Source organism: Notolepis coatsorum (assembly GCF_963971535.1).
Source record: "Notolepis coatsorum genome assembly, chromosome: 18".
NCBI classification, from domain to species: Eukaryota; Metazoa; Chordata; class Actinopteri; order Aulopiformes; family Paralepididae; genus Notolepis; species Notolepis coatsorum.
The window spans coordinates 28878513-28890805 of NC_140182.1; the positions used below are offsets into that span (position 1 = coordinate 28878513).

Below are 12293 nucleotides of genomic sequence, written 5' to 3' on the forward strand. Positions count from 1 at the left end.
GTTTGTGAAGCGTGTGTGTCTGGTTAGAATGGACCTGTAGCGACCTGAGGGCATGTGCTGGAATAAGTGGTGTGCTGGGTGAGAGGGATCGTTGACTATTTTACCAGAGCGGGTACACACACACACACACACACACACACACACACACACACACACACACACACACACACACACACACACACACACACACACACTCAACATTTGGACGTTTTTTTCAACATTAGAATAGGGACAGTACAAATTAATAGCCAGAAGCTAATTTTCCATGGTACTCTCTGGCTGCCAGTAGAACTCTAAGCGGGTCGCCCAGCAGCATACCCCAGCCAAACTACATTTCCCATGATGCCCCGCAGCCATTCATGAAGTCATGAGACAAATCATAGGATCGTTCAAGGCTCTCGCCAACCGTATAAACAACAACAGTGGCGTCTGCTAGTTGACACCATGGCAGTGGAAACTATTGCACCCGACTGGGAATTTGATCGTTTTGATGACGGGTCACAGAGTAAGTAACATATCTGCACCTGGTTCTTGCTTATATACCGTAAATAAAAAGAAAAACCTCAAAGTTCCAACAGCTAGTTAGTTAGCTTGGTAGCTAGCATTGCTTCCTGGGGGGCTCAGATTATTTTCTGGATCAGTTCAAGCTGTGGTTCATTTACATCAATGACATGTTGTAACACATACACACTTTAATATATCTTGTTTTAATAGTGAAGTATTGCTGTTCAGCGGTGTATTTAACCTAGTTAAAGCGTCTAAACTTAACGCAGCATCTGCTTGATTGTGCATAAACCGCCCAGTTCGTCCTCCTGTCAGCACAGCTGACTGACAGCTGACTGGTCGCTCTCTTCAGAGCTCTTACAGTAGGCTGCTAATTCATTTTTCATTTAAAAATGTTTTATGGGTCCACAATGAATGTTGTTGTTCACATGTTGCATGCATGTATCCCCTCCCTACTTCCCATTTGCCCACCTGGACTGTACCTTGTGAGTGAATGAATGAATGAATGAATGAGAACTTTATTTAACAGATTGCAGAATGGGTACAATACAGTACGGCTCAATACACACAATTGTTAAGGGGATGCAGATTGCAGACCAGAGAAAGACGTTTGTCTTGTTTACATCAGGGTCCCCCATTTTCAATTCATATTGACATTTATGACATACAACATACATCATGACATCATGTATGGCATAGGGACATACATGACATACAGGTGGGATGCAAGCTACCCACCATAGACAGTATATTCACAGACCAGTGCGTCTGTAAGGCACACAGGATCCTGAAAGACCCCAGCCACCCAAACCACAAACTGTTTGAGCTCATGCCGTCTGCCGCAGTCTCAGGTCCACATCCAAGAGAACAATGAATGAACAGCTACTTCCACCGGGCAAACATACTACTGATGGAGACTAAGTGACTTACATACCACAAGCACACCTATTGCACACATCACACACACTACTGCTACTTACACTGTAGCATATATATATAGGCCTAACATAATTTATTCAAGTTTTGTTTTATTTGTCACATATAAAGTACATGTACATTACAGTGAAATGCTTGGTTCTGTATGAGCCTCCTGAGAATGTGCTTCATACAGTAAAAGAAAAGTTAAAAGAATAAAGTCCAAACACTATACAAACACACTACAACATATACAATATGCAAATACATATAATAACAATATACAAACTACAAACTACAAAATGAACAATGAGGTACAAAATGCAAATGTTTTTAAATGCAAAAATTTGGTATGGATGTAGTGCAAATATTTTTTGAATACATAGATAAAATATGGTGTAGTGTTTAAAGTGTCCAAAGTGAATGTTAAAGGTGAGTGTTTGTTTAAAGTGAGTGTGTGCATGGGGATGTGTGTGCAATGAATGTGGATGGATGGGTTAGTGTTACATAGAGTAGAGGTTCCCAAACTTTTTAAAGAGAGTTAAAAAATGTTACAGACCTTTATACTCAAAACAAATCATGATGAATTTTATTTGAATTATTGATGAACAATATAATGAATAGGTATGGTATTTTGTTTTGGCTGAAAACGATGCCTAAAATGTATTAACAATACACAAACAAACCTGAATGAGACATGGCATGTACATTTGACCACATTTATTTCTCCAATGAGTTTTAACAAGATAATGGCAAGAATGCATTAGCTCAGTCAAACTTTAATTAAATTAAAAACAAGAAAATAGGCTATGTTGTGCACATTTAGTGGGAGCAGAACTCTCTTTATGCGGGGAGAGACAGTGGACAGTGCAACACGCAGGTCCTCTTCCACTTAGGGGTGGGACGATACATCGATCCAGATCGATATATCGATCTATTATCAATAATCAAATAGGATCGATGCCACGTAAAAAGATCGATTCATATTGCGATACTCTTATTTTGAAAATCCGGCGACGGCAACGTCATCGCCCCGCGCCCAGTGTTGTGAAACTCCGTTTAACATCAACAGCACACAGAGCGTCACTAGAGCAAGACTATTGTGCCTATTCTGTGACCCAAAACATGTCCCTGCTGTTTTATTCCGCAACGGGTCCAATGCATCTAACCTGCTTTGCAATCCTCGCCACTCCATTATGCCCATGTCGCGTTAAAGATAGAAGATAACGTTATGTTAGCGCCGTAAGCTAACAAGCTAACCCAGAGCCGAGCAAGACTATTGTGCCTATTCTGTGACCCAAAACATGTCCCTGCTGTTTTATTCCGCAACAGGTCCAATGCATCTAACCTGCTTTGCAATCCTCGCCACTCCATTATGCCCACGTCGCGTTAAAGATCGAAGATAACGTTACATTAGCATAAGCTAACAAGCTAACCCAGAGCCATAGGCAGAGAGAAGTGGGGACTGGGAAGGAGGGTGCATTCTCGGGATAGCCCCACTAACAGGATCTGGCCGGCTTTTCCAGCCAAAATACAGCTCTATGACAGTGAATAGGATATTAATATCGAGAAAAAAAAGAAAAACAAACCAAAAACAGTGAACAGGAGGTCTATTTGTATTTAAAGCAATAGATTGTTTTTCATTTAAATGTCTGAAAGAGCTCAAAAATAAAAATGTCAAATGATATTTCCATTGCCTTTTTTGTTGTTGATTTAAATGTTACTGATTGTGTTAAATGGGCATATAATATCGTCTCATATCGATCGCAGGCACCTGAATCGTATCGTATCGTATCGTGGCAGACTGTGTGATATCGGATAATATCGTATCGTTGTCCAAAGAATCGATATCGTATCGTGATGAAACTGGTGATTCCCACCCCTCCACTGCCAACCACGTGCCTGTCTTGTTCTTGGCGTATGTGAGAGAAGAAAAAGCCAGCTTGCACAAGTAGGAGGTTGAGAAGGTAAAAGCACCTTGACGGCATGAGATAGATGGATACTATCGCACAAGCAGCCAGAAGCAATCCAAACCCAGTTCCCCATTTTTCAGTGTGCGGCCCATCATCAGCTCTGCGAGTTCATCTTGAGCTTTGCTGCTTAAACTAGCGGCTGATGCGACAGGGTTGAACAGATCCCATAGCTAGCCAGTCGAAGTCTTCATTCATAAGAGGGAAATACGACTCAAACCTCTCCTCGGGCTCCAGCATGCGCAGGTGTGCAGCGATCAGTTTTAAAAAAGACGCTGACTTGCGTGCTGCGTCATTGGCTGTCAACGTGAACATTTCAATGTTTTCCTTGGCCACCCCGTCCTGCCACCCTCTCAGTTGAGACAGAAAGCGTTCAGTCTGTCTGTCGCTGTGAGGATTATTCTCAGCCTTTCCTTGCATTTTGATGTTGAAGTTAAGGTGGCAAAAAAATATCTGCCAGATAATTAATCCACCACGATTCATCATCCATTTGTTCTTTTTAAGGCAAGTCGTGCTCACTGGCGAAAGCCATCAGTTCATATCGGAGCTCATAGACTTGTTCGCTGTATACGTCAGACTCGGTGTGTGCGGCTGCACGCTCATCACCGGGGCAGAAAGGAATATAATCTTGGTCAGAACAACGGGGCAGACTACAATATATTTGCATTTGTTAGCCATGCTAGTGATCTAAAAAAATCTATCCATGCCAAAGCCAGATATGTAAAAGGTGAAAGACTGACACTCACAGCCGTGCTGATTTGGCTAAATAATAGGGGTGGGAATCACCAGTTTCATCATGATACGATACGATATCGATTCTTTGGACAACGATACGATATTTGCCGATATCACAAAGTCTCTCACGATACAATACAATACGATTAGATTCCGGTGCCTGCGATCGATATGAGATGATATCATATGCCCATTTAACACAATCAGTAACATTTAGATCAACAAAAAAAAGGTAATGAAAATATCATTTGACATTTGTATTTTTGAGCTCTTCCAGACATTTAAAGGAAAATCAATCTATTGTTTTTAATACAAATAGACCTCCTGTTCACTGTAAAGTGCCACGTTTTTATATATTGAGCTTTAAACTTTAAGCTACATTTTTTGGAACTCAAAACTCACAACCTCCCTCTCCCAAACCGTTCCTACAACAATTTGTTGATGTTGCATGATCATGTATAGGCCTACATTTATTATGTATTACCTTATATTGTTTATGTTTAAATAACATTTAAACATCAAACTTCTCTGACCTCATCTGGTCTTTCCAAAGACGCGCGCACACACACACACACAGAAAGGGAGAATGCTATGCTGTAACATCTACACACACGGAGCTACTGCTGTTGTTCTTGGGCGGATATGAGACTCGCCACAGGATTTTCAAAATAAGAGTATCGATATGAATCGATCTTATTACATCGCATCGATCCGATTCGATTGTTGATAATTACATCGATGTATCGATCTGGATCGATGTATCGTCCCACCCCTACTAAATAACATCCAGCCGTTTCCGTTTGAAACTACTTTTATTCCGGGTAGTGCCATGGTTTCTCCATTAGAGCCCCGTCGTATTCTTTTAGCCCAGCAGCTTGCGCAGGTAGGGGCAACTTAGTCACGTGAGTCCACAGCATCATATGGGGGTGAAGTGCCTTGCTCAAGGCACCCTCTACGGTGGGTGTTGAGAGCCCTGTGTTCCCACCCCGTCTCCCTCAGAGATCCACACATAACCCTGTGTTCCCACCCCGTCTCCCCCAGAGATCCACACATAACCCTGTGTTCCCACCCCGTCTCCCCCAGAGATCCACACATAACCCTGTGTTCCCACCCATCTCTCCCAGAGATCCACACATAACCCTGTGTTAACTTCCCACCCGTCTCCCCCATAGATCCACACATAACTGTGTTCCCCACCCCGTCTCCCCCAGAGATCCACACATAACTGTGTTCCCACCCCGTCTCCCCCAGAGATCCACACATAACTGTGTTCCCCACCCTGTCTCCCCCAGAGATCCACACATAACCCTGTGTTCCCACCCCGTCTCCCCCAGAGATCCACACATAACTGTGTTCCCACCCTGTCTCCCCCAGAGATCCACACATAACTGTGTTCCCCACCCCGTCTCCCCCAGAGATCCACACACAACCCTGTGTTCCCACCCCGTCTCCCCCAGAGATCCACACATAACCCTGTGTTCCCACCCCGTCTCCCCCAGAGATCCACACATAACCCTGTGTTCCCACCCTGTCTCCCCCAGAGATCCACACCGAGGTGCAGCTGAAGAACTACGGGAAGTTCCTGGAGGGCTACACGTCTCAGCTGAAGGCCATCGAAGAGGCTCTGGACGAGTCCATAGGAGACGTGTGGGATTTCACCCTGGACCCCATCGCCCTGAAGGTGAACAGACCGTGTATCAAATATGCTACACTGTTAAATATGTCCACACAGCTCATAGTTTTCATATTGTTCATACTGTACATACTGCACCACTCACTTTACTGCTGTTGTGGTGCCGCCACTTTACTGCTGTTACCACTTTTGGTGCTGCCACTGCTGCTACTGTTGTTGTTGCTACCTACTTACCTTGTACTATCTTGTATTTTGTACTTTTTATATTGTATCTTATAGTATATTATATGAACCTGAATTTCCCGAAGGGGATTAATAAAGGATCATCTTATTTTATATCTATTTAGGCTATTTGTAATTAATTATTAACTCAATGGATGCCAAGGGGTCGCTGTTCACCTTCTGGTTAGAAGGCCATCGCTGTAATGCAATGGGGAGAATGCCGTGTTTGCGGGTGCTAAAACTATATTAAATATTATAGCTATGGATCTAATAAACACGTCGATTGTCAGTGAGTTTCTTCCAGTCAACATGCAAAAAACAGAATTTTTTCATACATACATTTCCGTTTTATACTGTGGTGAATATGAGTATAGTTCCAGAGCGATTCTGTCTAATCTCAAGAAACTTGAGCAAACCGCGCTTCAATGCATTTCCTTAGGAATCGTACCATTTGTCGCTTGATTTATGAATCGTTCTGAAATAAACGCTAGATTATCAGTATTATGTGTCCTCCTGCACGAACAGAAGCGGGGGCTGAAAAGTCGCTTCTCCATGCCTTGGTCAGCGCCAACCGCACGCGCACACACACACACACACATGATCGTTACGAAAGAAACATCGGATTAACCCAAGATCGGTAACATAGAGTCCTTACCTCACATCTGATGTACTGCAAAAAGAATAATCCAATTCCTGATCGCCATTCCAAATATTGATCGCGTTTATTGATCCAACGTTTCTCCACCAAAACGCATGAATTCACGGCTCCAGTGTCCCCCTCCTCCATGTGTTATTATAACGTTACTGCATGCCCGAGAAGGAAAACCCGGACCGGACTTGTTATATTGCTGCACAGCCCAAGGGGGAGGGATTCCAATGATGTGCAATACCGGCCGGAAGGCGTTAGGTGGCGGTATTGGCCTTTTGCAAGCTCAGACCCATTCCCAATGATAACGTCAGGCTGGATGGATGAAAAATGAATGGATATAGCTAATAAAAGAAATAACGATTAAAACCCGACTTTTCTCATGATTGGCGCTCAAGCGATGGCGAGTTAACCCAACTTTTCTCGTGAATGGCGCCCAATGAGTTAATAATTACGGCCTTTTACTATTATGTACTTTACTACTATCTACTATGTACTAGGCTACTATCCCTATATTACTACCTACCATGCTAACATGGCTATACTACTATTAGGGATGGGTACCGAATTAGGTATTTTTAAAGGTACCTACCGAAACAAGTCAGTACTACAGAGTATTGATTCACGTGAGATCCAACGGTGCCAATTTTCAGTTATTTATTTATTTAGTTTACCGGAAAACGAAACCACACTTTAAGCGGTTCAGCTTGTGCAAACCAAGCGTTGGCACTTTGTGTGTGTGCATGTGTGTGTGTGCGCGAGTGTGAGAGTGAGAGAAAGAGAGAGAGAGAGAGAGAGAGAGAGAGCGTGTGTGCGAGCAAGCATGAGAGTAAGTTACTTTACTTACTAATGCCTCTTTTCCATTGCATAGTACCTACTCGACCCTACTCTACTCTACTCGCTTTAGGTACCTGGTACTTCGTTCCTTTTCCACTGCAGGTAGTACTCAGTTTGTCTCCGTGTGGGGAGGCGGGGCCGCTGGCGTACAGCATGAGAGCTCCGTGAGCATAGCTATGTCCGTGAGGGCTTGGAGCAAGCCAGAGTAAAACACAGTTTTCAATCAATCAATCAATAACAACATTAACACTATGGCCGCCAAGGACGCCTTACCTCGTCATTCCCCGCCATGCTAATTCTGCCAATGACGCCGTAACACGTCATTGAGATCAATATTTCAAAAATCTGTGATCGCAATCATATTTCTCCCCCGGAGACTTGAGATCTACTGTTGATCCCCTCTCAACTCTCCAACGGTTCAAGAGCGCCATCTGGTGGCCGATCGGCGGATCGCCCAAACCGGAAACCGGAAACAGAAACTGGTGCTCATCCAAATTCGGTCCGATCACTCGCTTTATGTCTCGGGACTCGAGCTAGACACAATGGATAGCAATCCGTTACCAATAACTCGATAAACAACATGATTTGGACGTATATACTATTATACAACCTGGAGATGGATCGCATATTTCAACATCCCATAATAGGAATAGAACGCTACGAGGAAGCTGCGGTGAGTTTCAGCGTATTTTTTTACCGTGTTCGATACAAACTGCTCTAATGATCATATCACCCACACTAGATGAATCATCTAACGTTGGCCACGGAATTATAAACGACCCCCCCCCCCATCCGGTCAACATCAGATGATAAGTAGTAACTTCTAGAAGCACGTCCATTTGACATTTTTTATCTTGCGCCAATCGCTATCAAACTGTATACAATCATCAATATAATGCATTTAGGGCTATAAATCACGTTCTGCAGAAAGCTGCAGAAAACGATAAAAACATATTTATACTTTAGACCGTATTTTAGTATGAAAATGTGAATGAAAAAGTATAACGTTGCTACACCCTGAACAATAGATACTTGATGTTGAATGGGCCATAGTAATGTCAATTTAGCAATACAATTTAAAAAGTTATAGCCCTGCAAAGAAGGGGAACTTCTCCATAGACAAATAGAGCTGGCAGAGGATGGTATAATGATGTACATAAGCCTGGCGAAGAAAGTGTTAACCAGACTCTCGTTGTTTCTATTCTGCTAACGCTAACGTTACCTCTCATTGTGTCTATTCTACAAGCTTTAGAACGTTAGCATTAGCATTATGCTAACAACAAGCTTTAACGTTACCTCTTGCGTCTATCTGCTAACGTTAGCATTAGGTAATAACCGGTTTAAAATGGATGGTGATTACCTCACGTTGTGTCTATTCTACTAGCATTAACGTTACTAGTACAAACAATCAATAGCGAGTTATATTGATCACGCTATGTACGCTAGCCATGCTAAAATGCAAGCACATTAGAACCTAAGCTAACAACAAGCTTAACAAATCAGCTATCTTTTTGTGAGACTAAACTCTCCGCTCGGTGGCAAATTGTGTTGATGTCGGGACTCGGTTTTGTTTCATCAATAAATGAGGCAGAATACACAGTCAATCTATCCTTTTTAGTTTATTGCACTTGTTCCTGCTGCAAACAAATAATGAATCCTAAGCGAGGCATTAAAGATGGCGGCTTTCTGTTTTTGTGCAGACACTCCAACGTGTGACGCTTCTCTCTTCTGACCAATCAGTGGTCTGCAGTGTTTCACGTCACTTTTCTGGTACCACTTCTACCCGCTTGGAACCTCGACAGAGCAGAGACTAAAAAAGTACCCAAAAAGTACCTGGAAAACCGAAAATGCAGAGTAGAGTAGAGTAGAGTCGAGTAGGTACCATGCAGTGGAAAAGGGGCATAAGTGTAGTAAGATGACGGAGGCCCGCTAACATATTCATTATAGCAGTGCACTGCCCCAGGTGAGAGACAACCAAACTGGCAGTTCAAAGTGCTTAAATCAGTAAGATGTAAATAATAATAAAGTAATAATAATACATTATTTATTTATTAAATATTAAGTTTGGATTTTTTTTTACAACTGAGGTAGGTAGATTACATTTTTAGAGACTAAGGCCATGTTTAGACGGAGAGAGTCTGAACAGAAACCGCAGAAGTCGTCTTGCGGTCTCACTTTTAATTTTGCGTTTAGACTAGTGTTTTGGGAGGGAATTCTTCACGCAGACGAGGCTGTAAAAGTGTAGTCGACTCGAGACGACGGAGCCCCGCTAACCCATACGCTACACTGCCTCAGGTCGTTGAGACAACGAAGACCCGCCCTACTCTGCCTCTGATTCGCAGACTGTGGGTGGGGGAATGTGATTGGACCAAAGCAGAGTCACACACAGACAGTGGCTCCAGTCACTAATAGTTGTGATAGCCGCTAGACTGATTCTTGTGTATTTAAAAGTACTGCCAATGTAGCCTTCAGGTGATCTCTGTGGATAGAATCAGACATGCTTGTTCGCTTTGTTTATGCTTCTAGGCTACTGGCGCATGCCTGTGAGTCGTAAGCAGTACGCGAGAGCCTTGAGAACCCTTTCGTCATAGTTTTATGCGGTTTGACCAGGAAGGTGGTTTCACTTTTTTGCGGATTCTCCCCGCAAAAACACCGTTGCCGTATGAACAAAAGGCACATCCGAAAAAATATTTTGCCGGATTCACCCGCGAGCGTTTCCGTCTAAACTGCGCCTAAAGTACAGAAAAAGGTACCGTTGGGTACCCGTATCGATTCACAGGTACCGGTACCGTATCGGTTCAAATGTGAACGGTACCCATCCCTAACTACTATGCACTCAAGAGTGTAACACTCGAGTTCAACACTGCTAGATGAACAATACCACTTACCCTTAGCTTCCAGAGATGTACCCCTCCTGCTGACTTGTTGTACACAATTTGTAAGTCGGCTTGGATAAAAGTGTCAGCTAAATGACTAAATGTAATGTAAATACTCTAGTGCTGTCCCCTTCTCCTTGTACTCCATGCACGATCTAGATTAGTTCAACTGTGTCACTTGTTTTGTATATTTTGTAACGTTCAGACTAGCATATTCATAGTATTCGATTGCAGACATCTTGGTCGCAAACAACAGGTGATTGTAATCAAATAGCAGGTGATTATCATTAACAATTGTGTGGTGTAATAATTCAATTCATATAAAAAACGTTATCTCAATTACAAGCAATCTAGACAGCATATATGATATTTGGCATTTACCTCTGCTAGATCACTTATCAATAAAGGTTTGTCAGTAAAAAAAAAAAAAAATCATTATAATGAAGACATGAATGGAATAAATCACATAAAATAAAATATAAACGTAAACAAAGTAAAGTACATGTGAAAATTAGGCAAAGCCAACGACTCTCAAAAAACTATGTATAATTTCTCTTTTAGTGTAAAAAATATATATGTATATGTATGTACTAAATGTCCTTCCTCTTCCATCTCTAGCTCCTCCCGTATGAACAGTCCACCTTATTAGAACTCATCAAGACCGACAACAAGGTAGGTGAAGCAGACCCCCACTGTCACATTTAGGATTTCCACAACACTTCAAATAGTAGCCCAGGCTTTTATTCGCATCAACAGAGAGGTGTTTCTTAGGGGGCTTTCACACTCAGCCTTTTGTATCGAATCACCGTCCCGGAGCACAGGGGGCAGTGTTCTCACTCACCACTTTTGGGGTGCGAGTCGGCGCTGAATCGTTTCACCCCCCGCTGAACGGGACCAGCTGGCAGAGGTGGTCTCGGGGTCGGTCCCGGGAGAACGGGGGGTGTGGCTTTGCGAGCTTGTACCTTTTCACGGGCGTGGCGCCTGGTGCTGACATAACGTCATAAATTTTGTTTGCCATTGCTATGTCTATACATTGTTCGAATGCATTTATTTCTATTAGACCAGTGGTGCCCAACCAGTCGGCCGTGGTCGACCAGTAGATCGCTCAAAACGCTCAAAAGCGGACTCTACAACACCATCCATTCGTGATAAAATATAACTTCATATTTATTGGCAATTTGTTCATTTTATATCAACATCCAGAGTCCGCAGTCGTGTTAAGACATTCCCGTTTACATTTTCGGTCGACCAGTAGATCAATGACATTCAATATAATCGATGCGAGCAATGTTACTAGTATGTTGCATGTGTAGTAACGTTAGCGTTAGCCGTTAGCTTAGCGATATTGTTAACCCTGCAAAACGATCAAAAGCGGGCTCTACAACAGAGTTCCATTCGTGAGAAAAGGGGGGTGGGTTATATTGACAAGGCTTGACAACAGAGGTTCAAATATAGCTTCATATTTATTAGTTATTTGTATCTTTATATCAACATCCATTCTCCAGTCTCCGTGTGAACACTTCCTGTGTTTACATTTCGAGCGTGACATCATCGACTACGGCAAGCTTACAAGCTCAAAACGCAAACCGTAAACAAAACCCAGAGCGCACCCAGAATGAAGTGTGTACACAAACTAGAGGGGGGAGAGGGGGGGGGGGGTTCGGATCAGATCTCGGCACGGGCGGAACGGAACGAAATAGAAACGAATTGAGTGAGAAAGGGCCCTTAGAGAAAGGTGTTTATTAGAGATTTATTAATCTTTATTTTACAAAAGCCATTATTATCTTTATTATATTATTATAAGCTTTATTTTACAAAAGCCACATTATCCTGGCTGTAAAGAGGGGTCTTGTGTGGTTCATGTGACCTGCAGACATCATCCTGGCTGTAAAGAGTCTTGTGTGGTTCATGTGACCTGCAGACATCATCCTGGCTGTAAAGAGTCTTGTGTGGTT

The 12293-nt window shown here is 42.8% G+C and overlaps 1 protein-coding gene across 3 annotated transcripts in view; it reads left to right on the forward strand.

The window, feature by feature from the left end:
* The first annotated feature begins 377 nt into the window (after nt 1–377).
* Nucleotides 378–12293, forward strand: part of washc4 (WASH complex subunit 4) — a 105774-nt gene continuing 93858 nt past the window's right edge. For all 3 annotated transcript variants that reach the window (XR_014620750.1, XM_084335511.1, XM_084335512.1), the window contains exons 1-3: nt 378–505; nt 5666–5805; nt 10957–11010. Coding sequence is in view for 2 of the 3 variants with exons in the window: in XM_084335511.1 (XP_084191637.1) it covers nt 445–505; nt 5666–5805; nt 10957–11010 (255 nt within the window). In the remaining variant the exon portion in view is untranslated. The remainder of the gene's footprint in view (nt 506–5665; nt 5806–10956; nt 11011–12293) is intronic.